Below are 12,432 nucleotides of genomic sequence, written 5' to 3'. Positions count from 1 at the left end.
CCTACGTAAAATATTTGGGTACAGAATGCATGTTCAAGTGCCCCGCTGTGCAACTCCCTTCCCTGAGGCTTTGTCAAATTATTGTTTTTCAAATTAATAATCACATCTTGATGGAACAGAAGACTACTATAGCAAACCTCCCAAGCAATTCAACCTTGACTTGGGAAAGACAAGGGAGAATCCCATCCAAAGATGTGCTTTGCCCAACTTTTACGTAACGACTATCATTTCAGAAGAATCTAAAGATCCTCAAATCAGCGGAGATGGCACTCGTTCTTTCTCTCTTCTCACACACATTTTTTTCTATTCCACTAGGTTCCATTTTAAGCAGGGAGATAATTATTCAAAACCCCACATCAGGTCATCAGTTTGTTCTTGTGGAGAGAAAGAGTAAATTCAAAAGTATCTTATCCCTACCCCATGAGGAATCTGATGGGCAAAAGCAAGCAAAGGATGCTGAAACGCTGGCCAAATGCCAGGGAGAAGTTTGAGGGTTTGTAATACGTATCTGCCATTTGAAAACAAAGCCAGGGAACATAAAAATTTGACATTTGAGGAAAGCCACATTGTTTGCAGCAGTAAGAAGGATGCCCAAACCATTTGGGGCAAATATTCAGAAAATCATTTAAGACTTTTTAGTTAGAGTATCAGTAACTGTATAAATGGAGAAAATTAATACAAGTCTGCTCCATACTTGCGTTTAAAACTGCTAAGTTGCATGCGCAATTGCTCCAAGTTATTTTGAAAGCTGCACATCACTCATTATTAATACAAACTTTTTTTCATTAACATACATATATTTATTACTCTAAAATACGTTTATGACATTAATAGTTAGCAATTTCACAATCTGTGGCAACATCACTTCCCAGTACAAAAGGAAATAACCAATTGTTTCTCATATGCACAGACACTGAAGCTCTCTCTTCCCCCAAAAGCACAAGAAAAAAAGCTTTTAATAGTATTGCTTCAGACAAACAGAAAGACATCTTCAGACAGGATTCACATGCAAAACGAAAAGCCGAAACATACCCTTAAGTTAACCGAAAGGACAGAGATTGCTTATAAAGGTATCTGGCCGGAATTTCACCCGCTTCCATTTTCTTACCCTGACACTCAGAGTCCACAAGGGGAAAACATCCTATTGTATATAAACTCCTCAAGCAATAAGACATGACAGAGCGTGAATTATGATCTCTTCATTTGGGGCCCGTTTGTCAGACACTGAGCTGACAGCAAAGTGTTCTTACCACATCTAGGAATAAGTGCATACCATAATTCCTGCACTGGAATGTCTTCTTGAAATTATAGCATTATTTTTCAGTATTTATAATGTAAAAGTGATGAGAGACATACTGAGTACCTAATTATCCTGTACCACCAGCATTGTCTGGAATGCTTATTAATCCATTAGGTTTTAGATTAAAGCTAAATAGATACAGTATACCTCTTAAAAGACTAGCTGAACCAGAATATGAGATTATCAAAGGCTATCTGTTTTTCCCTCAATGTCTCAGTTATAACAGTTAAAACAAAAAAAATATGCAAACAACTGTGCAACGTACTTCAGAAATCTGCAGACCACCATCCCCACTCACTTATCAGGCCTCCTACATCCCTGTAGCTGTTCAGACTGTTAACGTAAAGTACCTGCTCATTTTTGTTTACAAGGGATCTTTTTCGCAAAGGACATTTTTTTCACTCACCCACCATCTCCCCATATCTACTCTCACAAATCTCCTCCTCCTACCAGCTATTCTCACAGGGAATCTTTTCCACGGTTTCAAGACAGCAGAAGGTTCCAACATGCAAGTAGCCCCTCCAGAAATCAACAGGACTATTGTACTTAAGCAGTATTTAAGGGTATTAAAATTTAACCATACTCTTAAGTGCTACGTGGAGTCAGAGCCAGAAAAATCACACATTGTTATATAATGCTCTGTAAGCATCAGATTATTCTCAGCAGCTACACAAGTGATTTACATCTTAATACAAAAGACAGTTGAAAGAAAAGTAGCCACAACTGCAAAAGAACCACAAGTCTTCCTAAACTCAGACGTTCAGGCTGTAATGGATCACAGCAAATATCTAGCCTGGCATTCTTCCCCAGCACAGATGAGAAGATTTTGTGGGCTTGATGGATTCGGGGGTATTTTGGGGTTTTTTTAGGTTTTTTTTAATAATTAAACTCTATGGTTTAGAAGAACTACTGAAAGCAGACAGGTTTTTTTCTTCTTCTAAGGTTTAGTTTGTTTCTTGTCAAACTCACCCCTTAAATGTAATGGATCTTTGAACCATATTTAGTGGCTCAGCTAAAGCAACTAATGAGTGTTACGTAAGATGTCTCTCCATGTAGAACAATCTGTTCCAAAAGTTACCAAAAATAGCAATTCTCTAAACACTGGTGTGATGCAATATTTAACCAGTTACTGCATTAGCAGCTGAATTCACCCATTACTATTTAAAGAAAAAAAAAAATACTTCAGATATTATTACAACATTTGCAACCTTACCTAGGCTGGTGGGTTTTATCAGCTCATCCAACAAGTCATAAAAAGGTAATTTCTGAAGTTTTATGTCAGGATGGACAGGGTGGAGCGCAGATGTGAGATGGGGGAGTTCCAGTTCGTGTTTAGGTCCCAGAAGCGAAACGGGAAGCAATGGTGACGTGGCAGGGTGGCCATCGTAACTGAGCTGTGGAATGGTAGACGGAGACAAAGTTGCTGGCATGGAGCTCGAGTGTACGCTGGGGATAGATAAGTCTGCAGGTGTCATGATTTTCTGAGGGAACCTTCGCCTATAGAGTTCTTTGATTTTCATTTGTACAGCAGGACTGCAGCCAGCCTTTAACAAATGCAGTGCTTTTGTGAGAAGTTCGTGTTTTCGTCCGTGCTTGTTCCTCCCCGCGTAACCCAGAAGTACTTGCAGTTCAGAAACTCTAAGGCTCATAACCATTTGCTTAAAAGAAACAAAACAAAAAATTAGTATTCAAGTTACATCATCTTAAACACTAACATTAGAATGTGGCTTAATCCCATTAAGCATACAGTTTTTAACGGCACGCCACCACTGCTCTTCCTCCACTGATTATCTGCAATATAACATAAAACAGTACTTGTTCACAAGCACATAGATCCACTTCAGAAGTCTGTAATCAGCAATTTTTAAAGGCATTTCCATTTGCCATACACAATTCAGGACAGCACTACTGGGGGGAAAAAAAAAAAACAGAGAGAACGACAAGTTGCCAGTACAAAATAAAGCTTGTAAACGTAACTGTTTTCTAATCACTGTTCTGCTAGCATCTCTAATGTTAACAAATTTTTTTACTTCCAGCTAGATGAATAAAAAGTGACACATTGGCAATATTCAAGTCTCCAGTACTTGCACTTAAAAGCTGTGCCGGTCCTTAACTCTGGAATCCTACTTCACTTTCAAGTCCCTTCCTCACTTTTTGCCACGCAGCGTAACACAGGTTCAAAGGAAAGGAGAGAAATGACCGATGTTAAACAGAGAGAGAGAGAAATTATAATCTGAATTGCGTTCAATCCCCATACGATCACTACTGAGTTAAAGGAAACTTCTTCCAATTCAATTTCCTCACTTCTCGCATCAGAGCTGCATGTTCTGTTTTGGATGGGGGAGCAGGGCTTTGCCTTCTATTAATTAGCATCTTTATCTACACACTCTTTTTTGCTCTTTCCCAATATGGCCTAATGAATCAAACTAATAAGACTTGTAAACTGTTTCACTTCTTCAGGAACAGAGAAAAACACTACGCAAAGCAGCGTAACCAGCAATCGCCTGTGCACGCTAAGTACTTCCCAGCTGGTCAAGCAGGAGCCAGAAAGTCAACTTATCAGCCTACTTTCTATTTAAGAACTTTCAGTGCTGGACAGTGGCTTGTTCACCACCACAAGGCCTGTGACACCAGCCACAATGATATTCTTCCAGAATTTTGGATTCCCAAGAAATCACAAGAAAGTGAAATGCCTAGAACCCATCACCACAACTGGCTATCTGGATCTTCTGTATGAAACCATTAAACACCCTGAATATTTTGTAGCCAATCCTAAAAGATGAAATTCAAAATAATACTTGAAGTATATATTTGGGACTGAAACAGCTAATTCAACGTACTGGGGTTCTGCAATTTCCCAGCCACTGAAAGCTGATTAAAACTAGCACTTGCACTTACGAACAAGCATTGAAACAGAGTACAAATGCTCCCATCCTCTCTAGTTCTTCAAACTGCGGGAAGTATTCAGACACATACATTACTCAAGTTATTTTCAGATTAATTCCTAAACCTAAAGTGCTAATATTAGAAAGTACCCTAGCTTTAGCAAAAGCAGCCTGAAACTCCGATCATTTCCTCAAACCTCCAACACCTGCAAGAGATCTTCAATGCACAGGTGTCCACAAGAGGTATTTCCCTATACTGAAATCAGTCATGTTATTTAAAAACCCTAAATTAGATGATTCATGCATTTAATGAGGTATGCACCCAGATAGATTTAGTTAAATTTGCCACAAAATTTCTCTTCTGTTGAGCCACGCCAACAGAACTGAATAACCTTGCTGCAAATCTTAGATAAACCTTGCTGCAGACTACCACAAACACTTCGGATGTAACAGGAGTTTGCTAGCATTTTTTTCTCTAAATGCCCTGAGAACCTACTTCACACTTTTAACTATGGGACTGTCATGGAGCTACTAATACAAACAGTCGAGGTACTTCATAAGAAACGGACGTGTCTTAAAAGAGTAAGGCATTTCAGTTACAATCTGAAGTGCTGACAGCTGAAAGGAAAGTGAAACAAATAGATTTGAAACATGGAAAAACACTATTTATAATGCTTTACAAACATTTCTTCAACAGAATGAGTAGTTACAGCTGAAGGGTTTAATGGCTGCTACCATCACCATTAGAAGTCACTTCCTGAACAGCCAGAACCTCTCAGAGCTTCACGCTATTCTTGTTTTGTAATAAACTTACAGGCGCAGCTTGCAAAAAACACAGAGGATTAAGAAATAACTGAGCTAACAGAGAAGCTCCTGCTACATGTTGGATGTTTTCCATTTTTTAAGGTATAGGCAAGTTAGAAATAAGTATACAGAAAGCAGGGCCCATCCTATAGCCAGATTCACAAACCAAAACAAATAAAATTCCCCAGATCTTCCCCACCCTGGCGCATTCCTTGCAAAGGACGACAAGAACATTTGTATCTGCAATGTTAAGGGCACTAATAGATACACCGATTAAAAACGCAGTCATGAAAAAAACAGCAATAAAGGCTTGTGGTTTTATTACAGTTTCATACATCATAGGAACCTTTCTTACACAAATCTAAGGAAAAAGAGGCAATGCCTTAAAACACACACCCCCCCCCCAGACACACATCCATAGGGTTTTGCCAGCGGATAGTGTCAATCAGTGATGCGGAGAAGCAGAGCCCGACAGACAGCCGTGCTGGCAAAAGTCTCTCACGTCGCTGCAATACGAACGTGAAAATTCCTCTCCCCTCCTCCAACACAGTTGTGTTTTATTTGAGGACACAACCCAGCTCTACCAGCAGAAGTGCCACTGCCCATACAAGCACTATCCACACTACGAGCCCTTGGCCCATGTCACACTGGTACCCTAATCTTAGAACGGGCAGGATAATTATAGCAGGGAAACAAACCAAGTGCTGTCAAACACACAAAGTAAATACACAAAAAAGCTGCAATTTCTCATTTTTTTCCTGTCACATCTCACCTCATCACAATTCAAACCCCTTGCTGGCTTAGTTACACCAGCAAAGCTGAAGGGCAAAGACACAAAGCGTTTTGCTTCAGGAAATCTTGCTTTTTCTTCCTGTTGCCTGAAGTACAGTAGTAAAAAGATCACTCACAGCAGTAGAGCTGCACCTGCAGCAAGCTACAAAACTCACCACAAAGAGTCTGTCTCCCAACAACAGTGAATATCCACAATGCAAATAACTGCCCCTACCCCTAGCTGTTTATCAAAACTGGCAAAACATTTGGTTTTTCTTTTCCTAACACAAAAGAAAGTAACCAAAAACAAACCAAAAAAGGATATACACAGCTATCAAGGACAGACTGAAGGATAGCTTGCAAACTGCAATTACAGATAACGAAGTGTTTAGTTATGTGTTCACGTACAGGTAAATACATGTTCCCACAAACATCACACGAGCACACAGGAAATTGATGCTATTTAGCTAAGAAAAAGTTGAGCTACTTGCCACTTGCCTAACTTCGGCGTGAGAAACACAGCAAGCCAGTTTCAGATACAACAAATCCCAGCATCAAACAAACCAGATATTCTGATGATGTCGTGCATTTTGGTACCTGTCATCTCTAGGCAATATCTAAAATTCAAAGAGAGGGCAAGGGCAGTAGAAAAACCGTTCAAAGTGTAAAAGAGTAAGAACAAGCTTTACAGAAACTCAACTCACCTCAGTTTAACAGAGAGTATTTCTATTTTGACTCAACTGTAAAGACCTTCACAGAGTTTAGAAGGTAACTCTAATCTATAAACACACATCTGACATTTCCTGCTTGACAACGCAACACAAACACGTGTTCCTCCACAGAGGCTGCGTTAGTCATGGGGATCGCTTGGCTCATTATATACACTACCCCTCCAGCCCACATCCCCTCACCCAAGGCTTGTGGCCACAGTCCATCCTTCCCAAAGCCATCAGGGCATTTTGCTGTCTTAAGACAAGTCACCTAATTGTATGTGGCGGGCAGGAGGGCCACGGCAGCAAAGCGGTCAGTTTATTTTCCCACCTCCCAGTTGCTTATTTCCAAATCCGTGCCACTTTTCTCCTGCCAGATTCTGTGAACCCAACCATTTGATGCAGTTCACGCTGCAGTCGCATGAGCGGGTGCATCCCACTGTTTCTGCGTGTTGAGGAAACATTCTCAGGCAGCTCATCTGGACACAAGGATTATTTCCTGCTCCACGCCTACTTCAGATAAGGTTTGGAAGAAAATAGCTTAAGGATGCAAAAGCAATCCATGGGCGGCATCCCACATCATCCGCCTACTTCTCTCCTGCGACTATCAATAGGAAAGGATGTTCTACCTACAGCTCTTTCAAAAAAGTTGGTGCACTTTTTAAAAGCTAACAGATACGAAAATAAGTCCTCCAAACCAAAAATTGCACATAGACACTTATGAGGTAAGGAGGAACAAGGGTTTTCTCAAAGACGTCCACAAAAGGACTATTAAATAAAAAGCATCAGGCTGCAACATCAATGAACATTCTGTAGCTCCTGACTCCCTAAGTTCTCTCAATAACCCAGCACGTCTGGTTGGAGAAATGCGTCTATGCCACACAACAGGACCATTTTGCTTTGTGAATGCTGTTCAGGCATTCAGAGCAAATATTTTACCAGGAACCTTCACTTCTAACGGAGCAGCCAACATTAAGAGTCATTTACTCTGATTTCTCTCTGCAAAGAAAATGGCAGACATAAATCTTTAAAGAATAGTTTTCCACCCAAGCCCAGTCATTCCACCCATCAAGGAAAGATGCCCAGGCCAGGCAGCTTCCTAGGTAGAGAAGTCCAATTGTTAGCACAGGTTAACAGGTCAGACCAAAGAAAATTGCTTTCAAGAACTGGACCTTGTCTCACTGATCTATGAAGGTTGGGAACTAAGTTTAAAAATAAATAAAATTTAAGTGTTAGTGCCTCTGGATAAGAAATTCCTTTGATAACCCTGTGTGGCTGGTCTCACTGGCACATGATTCAGAGAAGTGCAACTAAAAAGACAAGAGGATCACAGAGAACATCATTTCTAGACTGGAAAATACATGGGGGCTAAAACACTGGTTTGAAATGCAGGAAGACGAGCTCTAAGTCCCGCTGCTCAAGAAAGATCAGATACAGGTTATCTGCTGAGATCCAACACTACAGACGGTGAGCCTTCACCTTTTTTTCCCCATTTTTTGAAGGGAGGGACTTGCCTGAGAGGTAAAAACCAGGCAGCAGTCAGTAATTTATTTTTTCTAACAAATTGAGCAGTGTCCATAGGAAAAAGCATGATGGACAATACTGAAAATTTATCACAAATACCAGCACATCAAGATACTGTCTTCAAAGCAGCATACTCATCCATCAGTGGCAGAATTAATAGTCCCAATAATTTGATGAATGCTTTCTAGAAAGGGTATTTCTACATCTCCAGTAATCAGCCCCAGGATCTATCTGGAGAATTTAACAAGTTATTTCCGGATGTTTATGATAATAGAAGCTGTGAATAAGCTCCAAAACACATTCAAAAGATTTGCCAGCACAACAAGAAGCATTTGGCTAGGTACCACACCGCATTTTGTGCCTAAAGCTATACAACAGGTCCTCCACAATTCTTTAACCATTAACATGAAAGTTAAAGGGGAAAAAAAGGAAAAGAAAAAAAATTACCTCAAACATGAGTCAGAAGAGGGGAGTAGTAGTAAAAGAAGAAACTAAAAAAAGGATACCGAATAGGAGGTCACCCATTTATAATCAGCAATTTAAGACAGCAACAGTAAATTTCTTCTGTTATTAGAAACATAGTGATTAGCAATAGTTTACTAACAGCCTCTGAAATTAAGAATCCTTATTGCGGAAGAGGGCAAGCACTTCAACAAGTCACTTCAAAGGTGAAGTGTAAGACAGAAAACCCTTCTGACTACCCCCCTGTCCTCTTCCGAAGGCTTCAGCAAAGGAGCCTCCACACTGACACCCTGCACAGCACCTTCAGCCCCAGCGTCCAGAGGGACCAGCTCTGGCTGCAGTTTGCATTAACAGCGTGGACACGTTCACGCTGGCAAAGCCCTAACGCTCTTTTCAAGGACAACGCAAATGGAAATTTCCCCCTTATGAAACAAGGAAACTACTATTCAAGGAATTCCACAATGCACTTCTAAAAGACAGTTTAAAAAAAAATAAAATCAAAATTGTTCTTTTTTTCTAATAAAAGTAACTAGGAAGCATTAGATTAGTATGGAAATGGTTCTGAATTAATCTCAGTATGCCTCCAACATCCAGCTGTAAAAATACAGGAGAGTTCTTGCATGCTATGAACAGTCTCTCTAACCCCTGATATAAATCTTCTGGAGGAGAAAGCTATACCTGAGCTACATGAGCTCTTTACAGTTACACAGACTAAACTCTTGGGTTCTTAGACACTTAAGATTTGTGCAAATGGGAAATCATGAAGGTAAAAATATTCCCATCTTTTATGAAGGCACATTCCCTAGTCCTAAATTCTACCTGCAAGATTCACACAAGGAAGCTATCAAGGCTAAACTATAAAAATTGAAATCAGTCTACCGAAAATCTGCAAGAGGGAGTGAAACGACCAATTCATGGAAGCTCAAGCGCCTCGATGACAGGCTGTAACTTCCTGCGTTTGTCTAATGCAACCAAAACACTCAAAGGTTGAAGTTGCTGTAATTCAAAACGGAGGGGAGGCAGAAGCACAGAAGAACAGTCATAAATATGCAACATACTACAACCTTTAAGGAGGCTATTGGTTTTCATAATGAAAAACTCATCTGTCTCCTAGAGTGGTATGTACAATGTTTTGGCAAGCAGGGCAGCACTAAAAGAATAAGTACAAACCAATGGCAGGTACAAATATTATGTGCCTTTTGTTACACACACAAGGAGATAGCATATTTCTTAATCAAAGAAACCCTATGTTTACTCAGTATATGAGTGCTCATAAAGAACATGTCGCAATTGTATGAACAAATCTACGCATTCATCCAGCTGGCAATAAAAATAGATTTTAATCCATTAAAAATGCATCAACAAAATGATGTCCATATATTTAAAATGCCAAAAATAGCCTGGACTGACCTATTGTTGGTATCTCCATAGATGTGGGCTTCCTTAAGGTCAAACACTGTATTCATGATTTTCACCAGGTAACAGATTTCTTCCCATGCTAGCAGAGAAAGTACACTATAAAGCTTAAGTCAGCAGATGCTATTTACTTTACCATGCTCACAAACAATGTATTTCCTTGCGAATGATACGGTTGCATATCTGTTAACATAAACATTATGACCCTTGAACCAACCTACCCGAATGATGAAGCTCAGATTGAAGCGCCTGCTAACACTAGGAATCTCTGGCACTGAAGAGATCATCTAAAAACTGTAGCAGTTCACAGTCTAAAGGCCTTCTGGACAGGAGGTCCTGCAATTTCCTACTGCCATCCTTCTGTATTCAGTTCATGTAACGACTTACCAAGTATACCATAACCTCTCAACTCTTTATTTCACAGATCAACTAGTACAGGAACATTGTTCTTAGCTGCTCTTGGCAAACACTGCTTGCTTGTATCTGTCATGCTGGTAAAACTCGACTGCCCTCAAATTTAGTATGTTTTAGTAAGCTCACAGCAATGCTGTATGTTTCATACATGAACACTAACAAATCTACGCTCTCTTTCCAGCCTCCATCTAATCCTGCACCAGCAACGCTACTAAGTTCTTAGAGATGTCTGTTGCTTGCTGGAGACAAGAAAACCCACGGTGATAAAGGTAACAAAATTCACTGAAGAGCGAAAGGATATTGCAAAAGAAAACAGTAAGACAGCTCTAGCCCCACGGAACTGGCTGCTAGTAACAACAGGCAGGCAGAGTTTGGAATTTTTAATATAATCCCCACGTTTTAAAAGTTGTGTTATGTTTTTTGCAGATGCCTGTGGTATTTCGCTATGCTATCATATATGTGAGATACCTTCTAAAAGCCTTGATGCATATAACCTGGCAAATTAGTGTAGGCGATTACCCCCAGACCTTTTCCTAGAGGTTATTTCCTCAGGAAGAGAGACTCAGCAGAACGGACTGTGTGCCCACGTACCCAAAATGCCGCTTCAATGCTTGAACACTTAAATCGGGGTTTTTTGGTTTTTTTTTCCAATAGGATGGCTTGCGAACCACCTCGTGTCCTGCCCTGCCTGCCTGGCTGCACATTAGCACTGCCGCAGCAGAGAGGTGGGGTGGGCAGCTGGGGCAGTGACTTGCTCAAACTGCAAAAGCTAGACTTGTTGGAGAAAGTCTGCCAAGACTTTAGCCATGTCTAAATTGTGTTTGATTTAAAAGTCAGTCACATTTTATCTTAATCCGTAACAAAAGTTTTACCGTTCTCAAGAGATTTAATTCACTAGGTGAACTATATTATTACTTGTGGTATTAAATAAGGTTGCTGACACAGTAGTAATCTTCATTTCAGTTCTTGGGGACTCCAGGTTTTTTCAGCCACACTCAAACTTAATTGTCCCTAGTGTATTTATCTTTGCGGATGGGAATTATTTTTACAGAGCTATGCGCTAGCATGATTTTCATGACAAGTAATTACAGAAATACTAGTTTAGACAATCTTTGGATACAAAACAATGTGCCTCTCTAAAGACAAACAGCTTACACCTAAGGCTAATAATGAAGACAATTATTTTCAGCTATTTGGGAGAGGGTCATTGCCAGACAAATTTACTTTTTATTAAGAACATTCTTATCCTTAACTAAGCCTTTCAACTGGCTGACAGAAGAGCTAATTCCTATGCAATAAGCTTCAGCGGAGCCCAAGCCAGCCGCAGACACAGCTGTCCGAAGAGCTCGCTAAACACAGTATGTCCTGTTATAATCTCTCTACCAAATAATACAAAAGGTCTACATCGGTATAATCAAAATATAACAACTTGTACAGCATTCAATAATAGTCTGAAAGATTGTCTCTTTGTATAAAAAAGAAAAAAAATCAGGACCAAGAAGTCTCAGCTTCTGGAAGCCATATAGGAGGTCACAAACACACATTTATTCCCCCTCCCACAGGGATTTTAAAAAAGAAAAAAGATACATTTTAAAATATGCAATGAAAACACAAAAGCAATGGCTACGTAAACAATTTGACTGATTTGGGATTTACAGATAGGGAGTCTACTAAACGAGACTCCTTTTAGCCAGTCTGTTTCAGCAGAACACCAGAGAATGAAGCTCTAGTTACTTTCTAAATATCTAAAATACCTGCACGAAGCACATGTAGCTTTTGGGAGTCACTTTTGAGGGAAAGCTGGAGAGGAATGTACCTGGAATTCAATGAATGTACTCACATTGCAACATGGATAAAGAGGCGGCTTCCACAAGCAGCTTACAGAACCTCTTAACAGCAAGACCTACAACAATTTCAAGACCTACGTTCTTACATTCAGTGTTTGATGTCTGCTTGCAACGGTTATTTAAATCTCTACTGCATCAACAGACATTATTTCTTTGTAAGCGTTAGCCATCTTAAGCATCACTTGATTAAAACAAATTATTGCCATAACAGATGCATATTTTCCTCCAAGATTAAAAAAAAAATCTTTTCATTTCTGTACCTTACAGAACTGCAAAGTGATCTATTCTCCACATGCCAT

The 12,432-nt window shown here is 39.9% G+C and overlaps 1 protein-coding gene across 1 annotated transcript in view; it reads right to left on the bottom strand.

The window, feature by feature from the left end:
* Nucleotides 1–12,432, bottom strand: part of PIAS1 (protein inhibitor of activated STAT 1) — a 60,262-nt gene that overhangs the window by 31,536 nt on the left and 16,294 nt on the right. Inside the window, exon 2 of the mRNA XM_059823682.1 lies at nucleotides 2,514–2,958. Coding sequence (XP_059679665.1) covers nucleotides 2,514–2,955 — 442 coding nt within the window. The 5' untranslated portion in view covers nucleotides 2,956–2,958. The remainder of the gene's footprint in view (nucleotides 1–2,513; nucleotides 2,959–12,432) is intronic.

The sequence above is a fragment of the Gavia stellata genome, chromosome 13, assembly GCF_030936135.1.
Source record: "Gavia stellata isolate bGavSte3 chromosome 13, bGavSte3.hap2, whole genome shotgun sequence".
Classification (NCBI taxonomy): domain Eukaryota; kingdom Metazoa; phylum Chordata; class Aves; order Gaviiformes; family Gaviidae; genus Gavia; species Gavia stellata.
Note: the sequence above shows the minus strand (reverse complement) of the source record. Positions and strands in the feature narration are given on the sequence as shown.